Here is a 12,157-nt window from a genome sequence, read left to right on the forward strand (position 1 = left end):
TTCCTCCCATCGTATGTAAAAAAGCAAATAGTACAAATCCTTAAATATAAACACATGCAAAAAGCACTTTACAAACTTCATTTTCCATATTTCATATATAACCACAAAACAATCCATTGTAATAAAACACCTACTTATATTGGCTAGCACTTGTTTAAAAATCATTCAAAAAACAAATATATCATCTCAGTATCTAGTGATATTCCATAATAGGCATACATCCTTATCATATCTCACACATCACTTTCATGGAAAAAATTAAACCCACCTTCCACTTAAAAAATACCAATCACTCATATTCTCCAACATAAAGAACACTTGATTCCCACTGAGCCCCTCATTCATGCCTAGCACTCTCTAATGGGTTTTACCTCATTCACACTTATTGAGGCACTCACTTGCTGTTGCCACTTCGTCCAATCCCTTCACTTAATGATGGAAGACACTTCTTTATTGCACCGAGGGGAATAGCATGAAAATAGTTCAAATCATACCTATCCAACTGATACCTAAATGGATCATTCACCAAATAGTACCCCATTAGTAACCTAGAGTATTAAATTAGATTAGCCATAGGGAAAATTCACTAGTATTTACCACATAATTCATAGATCAGTTCAGACAATTATTGTTCTCATAGCATATTAACTTCTGCTCAGTAAGGTCAGACTTTCACGTTCAGCCATGCTTTACCTGCTCCGGCAGCGCTGCTTGTGCAACTTTGGCAGGTGCACTCATCGGACTTGCACCTTGCTTTGTGATGTGGGACCTCATTGGTAGCCTTCCTCTGGACTTGTAATGGTGGGGTTGCACAGCGTGGCAAGCCTGCTTGGCGGGACCTCACTTTTTACACTTGTGGGTTCAGGCTGAGATCAGACTGGTGTTTGTGTTCAGCAGTTGTAATCTTCTGGCTGGTTTCAGACAGGTACTTGTCTTCAGCAGTTATGGCCTCTGGGTTGAGAACTGGGCTTTTTGCTTCAGTGACAACTCCCTCATCAGGTACACCAACATCGGACAGCTACAGCACCTGTCCTTTGGGCATGCTGCAGGGGTGGCGGATGGCACAGTGTTGCTTTCTTGCTTTATTTCTTTGTGTCAACTATAGGAACTGCACTTAGAGACCCTCACGACTCAGGTTGGCTCTGTCATCGCTTCTGATGGGAATAGGCTGCTTCTGTGCGTTCGTCCTGGACAGTCTCTCCTACTATAGGGCCTGGAATTCTTCTTCCCTCTCTGAGCAACAGGCAGTCTGGTGCCTAGGCATTAGGCAATCTTCAGCCTTTCCAGCAGGAGGCACAAGTTTTGGGTGATGTCCCTCAATTATGGTAGACTGACGGTCATGCAGACACCTGCTCTGGTTATTCAGCAGCTCTATGAATACTCTGTGGAGCTTTTCATTGCATGGTCAAGAAGACATTGAAATGGGAGAAAAAGTGGTAGTGGCTTAGGTCCTACTTGTATAATGTTTCTCCAGGTAGGAAAAAGTTATTCACAGTCTAAGGTTCTGGAACCGGTTTGGAGTTGTTCCTTTTCAAATTTCATTTTATGGCTGTGGTGCCAGCTCATTCTTTTGCAAGGCCAATGCTGTCACGCAGGTAATGATGAGGCTGGCGCCAAGTAGGACTATCCAAAACAAAGGCATAATGAAGTGTGAGTTCTCTGCACCTGGCTGTCATGAGAAGTCCTGAGGCAGCAATCGGGGAAAAACAAAAGGGTGGGCCCTACCTATAAATGTCCTCACCTTTAACAATAGTAAGTCACTGACTTACCCCTTTGCCCTTTATCCACCAAATGGCAGTGCTAAGGAAAAATGAATCACCAGCTCCTTGCTAGTAGGACCTGATTCAGGTCAGCGTATTGTTTGGTCCTGAGGAGCATTTCCCACATTTATCACACCGTTTTAAATGCTAATCTCTGCCTGTGATAAATTTGAGAGCAAATTAGCCTTCAGGGACTTCAGTCTGTGAAAAAGTAACATTCTGAAAGTCACTTTTCCTAAATATTTATGAAAAAACAACAGTTTTCACGATTAAAATGAATTTTTGATAACTATGAAAAAGAGTTGTTTACTTTTCTGACTAATCCTGTTCCTAACATACAGTATTTGGATTTTTAATCTGTGCTCTGGTTTTCTACATATGAGAGTTAGACTTGCCACATAAAAAAATTGCTTTTGGGTGCTGGTCACTGAAAGGGCACGTTAACATTAAATTTAGATACATTCTGATTTTAAATACCATGCTCCCTTCCCTATGGACCAAAAGGCCTACATGGCAGTGTTTTTTCCCCACATTTAAAAGGGAGGTTTTGACCTTTTTAAAGGGTTTATTTTGACAGGTCAAATTTCAGTATTTGAACTGCAACTGTCAGACTACAGCAGTAGGCCTGATGCTTTCCACCGCCGTTCAGGAAACAGCTGTGCCATATTATGGATCGCAATATAGCGGGCGGTCGTCCTGTTGGCATGGCTGGGCTGGGGGTGGAAACCGCTTTTATAACGACATCGGCCAGGCAGATGGTGTCGGATTTCCATCTGAAATCGGCACAACATCGTAATATGACGGTCTAAGGACCGCCAGCACCAGCGGTCTTTTGGCACCAGCGGCTTCGGCGGTCTTTCAAAAAGACCACTGAAGTCATAATGAGCACCTTAATCTCTCAATAGGTCAAAGGAATGTTCGAAAAGGAGTAGAGCTGGTACCTATTTAAAAATCGAATAACGTTCCTAGATGTATTTGTTTACAGATATTTGCAGATACTTATCTTTCAAAGTCTAGGTGGGCTCTGTTTGTATTTGAAGGGCATACCATTATTGTGTTAATGTTATGAAGTCTTGCCCACGTGTGGTGGTTTTAGTTTCTGAGGCTGAAGAATGAGTACAAGTTATTACTTGCAGTAGAACCCTACACTCTGGGGCCCCAGAGGTTTTGGATTAGAAATTAATAAGTACAGGGAGTTAGGGCCATATGTACGAAAGCTTTTTCCCATAGACACAGAAAGGGTAAAATACTTTGGTACATCTGGCCCTTAGTTCTTTCTTAGAATCTCAATAACCCTTACACTGAAACCTCCACTCTTCAAAAGAAGGTGTATCCTTAGCCCTTCTCTTTTAGCCCTCCAAAAATGTTCTCCATAATACTATCTGTGTTACTCCTGCTGTAGCTTAAAAACATCCATATAATTCCAAGTGTGAGCTGACCTTCAATCAATCACTTGTTCTCTCATTTTCAGTCGTTCTTCTACTCTTTATTTTTGTTTTTCCGGTATTGATCTCTAACTTCTGCTCGTTGGGCAACTTTGTTTAAGGCGCTGTTTGTTTCTTATGATTTATAAATCCTATGACCTGTATAATTTGGTGTGAAACTGACAAACACATTAGGTTATAATGTTAAATATCCATTTATTGTTCACTCTCATGACCCTTGGATATTATTTTGGCTAAACTTAAGAATAAACTAAAACATATAGTGTGACTTTTATACTGCTAAATCATCATCACGTTATGGAAATCACACTCCTCTGTTTCTTCTGTAGGAATATATGAGGGTCATTTCGAATTTTGTAGTCCTTGTTTCATTGTAATTATATCCAGTTAAATGACAGCTGCTTTGCGAGTAATAATCTGGCCCATTTTTATCAGTGATTCATTGACATACTGTAATTGAGTGCCAAATGTGATTTACTAATTCACTATTCAAACCTTTAATGTTAAGAGCAAAGTGATGAAATAGGTACTTAAGTAGAACAAACACTTGTAACTCGAAAGAGGTAAACCGCACAAATCTAAACAGGTATAGTGTTTACTTCATTTTAATTATTCTCTTTTTTTCTTTCAGCCGTGTGGTTTTACCTTGCTCAGTGGAAGAGGTATGTCATCTGTTTGTTATGATATTTTCGATGTAGAAGTTCTCGATACAGTCTTTCGTTGGCACTTCTAATTTGTTGTCCGTTTCCATTGCCTGCACATGCACTTTTCACTTGCACAACTACCTCTATCTTCTTTTCCCTTTTCACCAATGTGGCGTGCATGTATCCCCTGCAGACTCGTGCTTATTCTTGGTACGATGATGACTCTTCATTTCTTTGAATTGTGTTGTCAGCAAGCACCCTAGGGACAAGCCAAATGTTAAGGACGTAGGGAAGCGACAGGAAGCTAATCTTCAGTCTCTAACACTTTGTGTGCGATTTCTGTTCTGTGGGCAGGTACATCGCAGGTTTGTAGGACCATCAGGGTGTGCGCTGTTATTAAAAATAAAGTTACGACCATTCGCTTTTCTATAGCTCAAAATACAGGGTAATTTTACTATATTTACAGTGTTTTCAACTTTAATGTGTTTGTGTTCCAGTCCACCACACAGGTATTAAAAAATGTACACTTAAACCCTGATTACTAGTTGAGCAAATCAGAATTACATGCCAGGACCGGAATCGGCTCTTCTTTCCCCTATATTTTCAGTCCGGCATACTTCAATTTATTAATTTTAACTACCTTTCCCAGCAAGCAATGGGAAGGAAACAAAAAACCTAAATCAACAGTTTCTGTTGTGTCTCTTAACAAGAGTCCCCCCCGTATGACTTCCTCTTTCTTTCCTGCTTGAGTGTCTCTCTTTTTTTCTCTCTATTTAAAGTGTTTCTTTATATTACAGATGGTTTGCCGCTGTGGGAGTCTGTGTCAGCACTTCTTTCGCATCTGAGTTTAATTGTTTAATCTGGGGGCCGCGTGAGTGTGGTGCGCAGGGCAGCTCCCTTAAGCGCGTACTCAATGAGACAAATGTGAATCACGCGTCTCATTGCTCGTCATCATGAGCCTATCACCCTTGCGGACCCTGTGCTTTTTTTGCTCTCTCCCCGGGATGCCTGGAAGCCAAAAACACCCTGCAGGGTGTATACAGAATAAAAAAATGTTTTACAGCACAACGCTTGACTGCATTTATATCCATATCACACACATACACTCTGTTTTATATTCGCGCATGACCGCATTCTGTGCATTGCCCCCAGGGGCAGGGCGCAGGTGGTAAATTAACCCTATCAGATCTCATAGAGTGTGCAGACCCCAGGGTTTGACTTGCTGCGCATTCACTCACCCTTATTAACTGGCCTTCATCCTCTACCACATTGGCAGCCGCAAGCGGTGATATATACGCCAGTAGGTAGTTATAGTTAGACCCAGTGTCCGTATAATATTTATTTTTTTGACTTATCTATATCTTTGGCAGCGGGGGGTGGGGGGTAAGGGTCAAAAAAGTTGCATTTCCTATGTTGATTCCAGTAGGACTTTTAGACACGATTACACCTCGAACCACTGAGCTGAATTACAAATGTGACAGAAAGATAGCTTTCGATACGCAGATTACACTTTCGCTTATTTGATGTAAATCTATTCAGTAGTTTTTGTGATATTGACGGAAATCCAAATTTGTATACCTGGGCTTGCAAATTGCGAATATTCCCACATTTTTGTGAATGCATATGCAAAAAGAAGCGCTGTAACTGCTGACAGCAACCTGGCTAGAAAGTTGTGGCTGCCATTTTCTTTCACTGGACACGGTCCCCAGGGGTGAAAATCCTAATTGAAATTGGCATAAGGGGTCAGGGTGGAGGGACGCTGACCCCAGGGGTGTGTATTAGGGGCATATGATGGGTTTAAAATAATCTTGCATCACCATGTGCAATATTCGCAAATATTTACAAATATGAAAAGATTTGGAAGAGAACCCAAAGGCTAATTCATACACTAACTCAATCACTTACACATGCTCTCAGACTCATGCGCACGCACACACACACACACACACACACACACACACACAGATACTGACGGACCCACTCACAGGCTCACTCAGACCCTCACAGTCCCTCATGCACCCACTCACACACCCACTCAGACAGTCACACACACCTTCAGACCCACACACACATCCACTCATAGAGTGGTGCCACTCACAGACCCTCAAACTCTCACTCACAAATTAACTCACTCTCATGCACCCACTCACAGACCCATTGAGACCCTTATGCACCCACTCAGAGATCCACTCAGACACTGATGCACCCATTCACAGACCAAGTGAGATACTGAAGCACCCACACACTGACTCATCAACAACTATTGCCACACACCCACTCACACAACACTAACATACTCATGCGTACATAACTATGCTATTACCATACTCATACAACCATTCACAAACCCATTCACAGCCCAGTATACCAGTAATGCACCCACTCACTCACCCACACATGACTCAGAAATCTATTATAAAATACATATAACAAACACATCCACTCACTCGCACATGCAACAAAGAACACACCCATGAACTTTACAGACAGTTACACAATCACTTACCCACCAATACAAAGACTTACACACCCAATCAATCACCCATACAACAACTCCTACTCCCAGTCACCAATACATACAGGCACTCACTCATCCACATACTCACCCATACAGCAACTCATACTCCTACTTTTTTGAGAATATATTTACTCACACATCTACTCACTCTCACAATGACTCACTCATAAATCACTCACGTATGGGAACAGCAACTCAAACATAAAATCAGTCACTGATATACTCACTAAATGACCTACTAACTGATTAATAAAGGTGCTATTACTGCCACTCAGTGCCCAGTTAAACCTCTCACTCACATACTTAATTACCCATACAGCTACTAACAGATACTCTTTCTTACGTGTATACCTTCTCATACATACACTTAATGCACCACACAAGAAGTAACAGAACCACTTATCTGGGGATATACAGCCACCTAAAATCACACATCCATGTTCTCTATAACAGAGAGAGTTATACACTAACACAGTAGCTGAAACATACAGGCAGTACGCTATACAAACACTAATTCTTTCAGCTATAGAACTACTCAGACACCCACTCCCTGTACCCATACAGACTATTACAGCCACTTCATCATACATAAACCTAGTAACACATCCACTTATGGTTTCGTACAGAAACTAACTTAACCACTAACTCACCAAAGCAAGCACTCACACCTTCAGTCATACCTGCATATAACCACTTACAGATACTGGATGATGTCATGAGTGATGTCACTGACTGTCATGAGTGATGTAATGCCATAAGCAGTGTATTATAGGGGCACAAGTTACCGTTAGCTCAGGTAACTAACTGCTGAATTTCTCTGATTTTGTGGAAGTAAATTCAGGACCTAATTAGAACGTCCCTGTACCCTTTGTTTTTTTCTGTGAAAACAATTATGTACATAAATATATAACCTAGTGGTGGTTGCAACTAGGTAGTTATAGTTAGGACCTAGTTTCTATAGAAAATGCTGTTTTTTACTTGCCTATATCTTTGGTGCCGCTTGACGAATCTTCACGAAAATTTCTAAAAACATTTGACAGTCGCGTAAGCTACTGTCTGGAAAGTTTCGGGGTGATCCGTGAAGCAGGGGCCAAGATAAAGGGGGAGTGAAATTAGGAGTGTTCCCATACGAACAATTGAACAGCGATAGCACCAAAACCACTGGATGGAATTACACCACATTTTGCAGAAAGTTTGTTCTTGGCCCAGAAAGAGGCTTTTTTGTTGTTTGGAGCAATGGAACCTCAGGGGAGACCTTCTGCCCCCCCTACCCGTGGTCCCAGATAGCCCATAAAGGGCATATAATAAAAAAAAAACAAAGAAAATAAATTGTCAGGGACTGCAGGGGAGGTCTTGAGGCTTCTCCCGTGGTCCCAGATAGCCCATAAAGGGCTAAAAATATTTACTTAAAAAAAATCAATAGCTCAAGTGTGAAGGTCACAGACCTTCACACTGAACGTTTAGGGTTTGAGTCCTGATGTACCCCTGGTCATTTCCTACCTTTGATTTTTTTTTAGTTCAAATGTTTAAGGCTCATACTAAAAGGTGATCTTATTCTTTTTAAATAACAAATATATTTTTCTTGGAATTTGTGCAGAAATCTCATATTCTAAATATGTCCTCCATCAATGCCTAAAAAACTTTCTCTCCCTTTCACTCTTTCTCTATCTCTTTCAATCTTCTTCTTAGTCGCCCACCCATTCAGACCCTTACACAGCAACTCAGACCCACTCATGAACCCACTAACAGACCCACTCAGATCCTCGTGCACCCGCTCACACTCACTGACACCCGATGCACCTACTCACAGACCTGCGCAGACACTGATGCACCCACTAAGACACTGATGCACGCACTCTCACAGCTACTCTCATCCTGTAATACACCCTCTTACAATTATTCTCACACCCAAAGAGACAGGCTGCGGTCAACTCCTGCTGCGCACTGCCAAAGGTGATTTGGGGGGTTGGCCAGGTCTTGTAGGCAACACCTGCAATACATGGGCAAAGGCAGTGCACAGTGAAAGTTTGGGTGCGTGTAGGGGGTTGGCCACAGGGCCTAGCCCAAGGCCAAGCCCTGTGGCCAGCGCCACAGTGCACGCCCTTTAGCCATGTGCGACGGTGGTTGGTTTAACGTGTAGTACTAAAAATTAGTATATGGTAAAAAAAACAAAGAAAAAAAAACATAGAAATTCACTTAAAAAACCCAAAGGTTACAGGGACATTACAGTTAGTCTCACATTTTAAACTTTCCAAACCATAGAAGTTTGCCAGTTATGGTTAGAGTTAGCTAAGTAACTATAACTCGTGCCCTAAGGTAACTAAAGCTCGCGCCCTCGTCATGCACTGCTAATGACCCCACCAATTACGACACTCATGACATCTTTGATAACATCATTGATAATATCACTGTAATATTTGCTGTAAAATGTTTGATGAAAAAACTGCATGATGGGGGAGCATGTTATAGTTATCTTAGGGCATTTCTGGGGAATTTCTATGGTTTTGTATGTTTAAAATGTGAGCCTAACTATAATGTCCCGGTAAACTTTGTTTTTTAAACTGTGTGTGTGTGTATATGTATATATATATATATATATATATATTTTTTTTTTTTTTTGGGGACGTTATAGTTAGGAAATAGAATTTTTTAAAAACTTAAAAATTCAATGAAAAAAAACAAAGTTTACAGGAGTGCCATAGTTAGGTTCTGAATTTACTCGTACGAAACTAGACCAATTCAGCAGTTACAGTAAGTTCTTTCAAGTAATGATAGCTCGCCCCCTTAGGTAACTATAACTCGCATCATCGCCATGCACAGCTTTGCTAAATTTCCATGGTTTCGTACAAGTAAATTCTGAACCTAACTGTAACGGCCCTGTATGTAACCTTTGTTTTTTTTTTTTTCAGTGAATTTCTAAGATTTTTTAAATTCTGTTTCCTAACTATAACGTCCTGTAACCTTTTGAAATATATATATATATATATATATATATATATATATATACATATAATTCCTATATAGCACAAATGGAGGGCCGAGTACATGCAAGAGGAGTCTCTCGATACTCCCTCTTGATGTGGAATTGTGTGAGGCAGGGGATGCCTCAATTCACCTAGTGGCAACCTCTGCGTTTGAACCACTGGAACTGCGCTTAATTCAGTTAGCCTACTCCTGCCCTGTTCCATTAAACATACATATCTCAAGATCCACCCATCCCCGGCTATCCTCCTAGCCACTGACCAGGTTACGCAATGTCCCCCAACCCCCAGCACAAGGCATATTTAGGGGTTGGCTTGAGTGCACTTGAGAGGCTAAAGAAGGTGTTCCTCTCTAGGCCTCTCCCTAGTGGTCTTGAGTACCACACAGAGGCATTGGGATCCGCTCCTGACAATCTGACCTTTTCCTCCTTCCCGGATGGAGATGGAAATTAGTCCCAAGGTGATTCTAATGATGAGGCCCTGGTGCCCATTCCCCAGTGCTACTCCCTCCACCTCACATAGCACCCACGAGCCTGAAGACCACTTGCACATGCTAGATCCTGATGATCTGGTACAACCCCATTTTTCAGAATTGTCCCCTTCCACCAAGGTTGCCCCGTACGTGGCAAATTGTCTCCGGAAACCTCTTGATGAGGAGGTGAGGGCCCATCTCCGGGACAGATGTCTGTGCCCATCCCCGACAGGAAAAGTGGCCCTCACACCAGACATAGACAGTAGGATGGCCAAGTTTCTGGAAAAAGAGCAGCCATAGTTAAATCATGGGGAGCCTGTCAGTAAAAGCTCCTGGATGTCATTGGGCCCCTGACAAAAATCTTAGATCTAAGTAAATAGACACAACAGTCTCTCCAGAGGTCCTTTCAGGATGGGTGCAGTGAGCAGTAATATTTCTTGGCGATGCCAACTGCACAGTACCTACTGAGAGGCATTGTTCTCTCCTGATCAAAGTGAACCCCAAGCTAGGGGATGTGGCTTCCATGCAAGCAGGTGCAGTGGCCAAGGGTGACTTTTTTTTAAGAGTCTTTTATAATCGAGTTAGAGAAATTTGTGTCCACTTTCAAGTCCTTTGACAAAGTACAGGTTTCAGTGAGGAAAATCTTCCACCCCTGAATTTGTTTCAAGCTGACCATGGTAGGGGTTGCTCGGCTGGCTGCTTCTTGAGGACAAGGCTACCAGAAGTGCCAATGGCAGGACCAGTACTGTCCCAGTGAATTTGTTCCCTCCAGGAGAGGCCCGAGGTGTTGAGGCTCCTCCAGAAGACAATTTCATGGGGCCCAGTCAGGTGAGTGTTCGACTTCTTCCTGACAAAAGGTGGGTGGTTGGTTGGTTGGCTTATTTCTTCCACAACTGGGAGGTGGTAACCTTGGACCCACGGATCCTACAGATGGTTCAGGGCTTTCACATCGAGTTTTAAAGCTCCCCAGTGCAACTTCTCCGTCCACTTCCATTAGCTTTTTCGCTCGGAGCATACTACCTTGATAGACAAGTGACAGACTTGTTGCGCAAAGACACTATTGCCCTGTACTCTCTCCACCGAAGGGGTTTTCTCCGCAACATATTTTTTGTGGATAAGGGCAGTGGTGGTCAGTGACCAGTGGTAAATCTAAAAGAATTCAATGCTGTTTCAAGATGGAAGGTATCCATCTACTGCGAGACCTGTTGTAACCGGACAATTGGATGATACGGTTAGATCTCAAGGACTTGTATCTAACGTTTCCAATCTTCGCGTCCCAATGCAGGTTTCTGCAATTCCTATGGGTGTGCCAAATAGACAATGTCAAGACTCTGCCTTTCATTCTCTCTTCAGCATCATGGTGCCTCACCAAAGTGCTAAAGCTGGTAATGGAATCTCTCAGTGCCCAGGGTTTCCGTCTTATCATCTACTTTGTTGAACTTATCCGGATGGATCAGTGTCCAGACAACCTAGCAGAGCAGTTGCAAACGACAATCCTCCTTCTCAAAAGCTTGGGTTTTGTCATCAACAAAAAGAAATCTCTCCGTCCAGACAGATGACCTTCCTCGGTTCTGTCATCAACTCGAGGGACAAGACCCTCAGTCTTCCCTCTCAGAATTGAGATGCACTTTGTACAAGCCAACAACCTTGTTGCGTCAGACTGGTCTGGTGGTGGGCTTCTGTCATCCGCCACCCAGGCAATTTTCCCAGGCCGCTGCATTACAAGGCCCTCCAGAAGCTCAAGGCTTTTCACCTTAGCAGGGGCCTCCAATATTCAGAGCAAATTTCTTTAACGGAAGAAGTCAAGAATGAGATGCAGAGGTGGCTGGCCCACATTGAGGTGTGAAATGACATGGACGTCTTCGGATCTGACCCGGATATTATTATAGAGTCCGATACCTGCAAATTCTGGATAGAAATGCAATGTGGGGGAATTACTTCACAGGAGGAAAATAGTCCTCAGCAGAACAACAACTCCACATAAACTGTCTGGAACACATGGAAGAATCTTTTGCCGTCCAATTTTGGACCAAAGAGAGTGCAAATTGCTGTGTCATCATTTACCTGAGGAGTCCACGTCAAAATTCCTTGCAGACCTAGCCAAGGAGCTCTAGATGTTCTGCCTATCCAACAAAATTTCGGTCACATCGTAGTACCTCCCAAAAGTCTCCAACGAAGTGGCAGATTGTTGCTTGAGGGAATGGTCGCATATGAGCCTGTGGCAGCTGGATCAGCAGAGCATCAAGAGGATCGACAGTAGGTGGTGTCCATTCACTGTGGATCTTAGTCATGCCTGGGTCACCAAGTGCAATGATAAAGAATAAGAAGCTACCCAGT

The 12,157-nt window shown here is 42.6% G+C and overlaps 1 protein-coding gene across 1 annotated transcript in view; it reads left to right on the forward strand.

Moving 5' to 3' along the window:
• The window catches only part of PITPNB (phosphatidylinositol transfer protein beta), a 348,647-nt gene that overhangs the window by 57,059 nt on the left and 279,431 nt on the right, over nucleotides 1–12,157 (forward strand). The window contains exon 2 of the mRNA XM_069214679.1: nucleotides 3,837–3,867. Within this exon, the coding sequence (XP_069070780.1) occupies nucleotides 3,837–3,867 (31 nt within the window). The remainder of the gene's footprint in view (nucleotides 1–3,836; nucleotides 3,868–12,157) is intronic.

Source organism: Pleurodeles waltl, chromosome 11 (genome assembly GCF_031143425.1).
Source record: "Pleurodeles waltl isolate 20211129_DDA chromosome 11, aPleWal1.hap1.20221129, whole genome shotgun sequence".
NCBI lineage: Eukaryota > Metazoa > Chordata > Amphibia > Caudata > Salamandridae > Pleurodeles > Pleurodeles waltl.